The following is a 1,493-nucleotide window of genomic DNA, read 5'->3' as shown; positions in this document are numbered from 1 at the left end:
GCATCAAATATAACTTGCTAGACTCATATGCTTATGTGGGTGGTAAAATGAATAAAAAAAAGTTACAGTTTTTAAAATAAGGGGATGAAAAAAACTATAGAGTGCAAAAAAAAATGAGAAATGGCCACGTCAAGAAGGGGTTAAAGTACAATGAAATACCAAAAAATACATAATATATAAAAACTTTCTAGACATGAAAATGACAGATGAGGACGGCGCTCATTGTCCCATCACATGGGCGCTGGCGGTGCGGGGTCTTCACATCCCCTCTATATGGAGCCACCGAGTTCCGCTGTCATTTTAATGCCCATAATACCAACATATACGATAAGTGAAAGGTGCAAAAAGTAAGGAACTGGTGCAAAAAAAATAAAAATAAACTTAAGATTTTTGTTTTGATTTTTTTTTTAAAAACATCAATATTTTATAGACAGAAAAATCAATGCACATTAAAAAAAAATAATAGCTAAAAAAAAAGTAGATGATACATTTTCAGAAAATAACTACATCCCAGGAGGTTGGAGAGTTTCCTTCTTGCAGGGAGATACAAGAGCTTCTGCTATGAATCTGCAGAGTTTCCAGTTTCCCACTTTTGCCCCCACACACAGGGAGGTGCCCCCCTACTCACAGGATCAGGGGTCTCCACCACATCGTCTGCAGCGCCCCCCAGACATGGCAGACACAGCCCCATCCCCGGCTGCTCCCAGTCTTCGGCTCTTCAGCAGGGACAAGGGGTGGAGAGCGGGGAGAATGCACAATAACAAGAGTGTGTCCTGGTGACTAGAGCATAAGCCACATAGTATCTGCGCTCCGGGTGTGTCCGCGGTTCTGCAGGCGGCGGCCGCCATTTTCCCGTAGACCACGAACTATTATTGAATCTGCAGAGCTCACACATGATGGCGCTGTGTAATTGTCATAGAGACATTTCTAGATTACTGTACACATTGTCAAAATGCTATATTGGGACTTGTAGTATCTGTTCCTTGTCTCCACAATTTGATATAATACTATGCATCCTGCTAGGACTTGTAGATGCTTTACAGCTAAATGGGCACATATCATGCTGAGAGTTGTAGTGTCATGTTGCTGGGTCATGCTGAGAGTTGTAGTGTCATGTTGCTGGGTCATGCTGAGAGTTGTAGTGTTTCCACACAGATCACACATTGGTTCCTATTTTTGTATGTAAACATTACAGAGTTCCCCATAATCATTATCGGTTGGACGCCATGGCAACAGCCTTTCATACGGCTCTGGCAAAAATTAAGAGGCCATTTCCAAATTTTCAGTTTTTCTGATTTTTCTCTTTATATTTTTCAGTAAAATGTAAATTGTTCTTTTATTCTATAAACTACGGACAACGTCTCCGAATTTCCAAGCAATAAATTTTGTATTTATTTTCTGAAAATGAGAAATGGTGAAAATAACAGAACAATGCACAGTGGTTTCACACCTCAAATAATGCAAAGAAAACAAGGTCATAATCATTTGGAAAC

At 40.1% G+C, this 1,493-nt stretch overlaps 1 protein-coding gene across 1 annotated transcript in view; it reads right to left on the bottom strand.

Moving 5' to 3' along the window:
* SVIP (small VCP interacting protein) overlaps positions 1 to 755 on the bottom strand; it is a 20,612-nt gene extending 19,857 nt beyond the window's left edge. The window contains exon 1 of the mRNA XM_075325604.1: positions 629 to 755. Coding sequence (XP_075181719.1) covers positions 629 to 691 — 63 coding nt within the window. The 5' untranslated portion in view covers positions 692 to 755. The remainder of the gene's footprint in view (positions 1 to 628) is intronic.
* Positions 756 to 1,493: the final 738 nt, after the last annotated feature.

The sequence above is a fragment of the Anomaloglossus baeobatrachus genome, chromosome 10, assembly GCF_048569485.1.
Source record: "Anomaloglossus baeobatrachus isolate aAnoBae1 chromosome 10, aAnoBae1.hap1, whole genome shotgun sequence".
Classification (NCBI taxonomy): domain Eukaryota; kingdom Metazoa; phylum Chordata; class Amphibia; order Anura; family Aromobatidae; genus Anomaloglossus; species Anomaloglossus baeobatrachus.
This window is presented reverse-complemented; position numbering and strand designations above follow the sequence as displayed.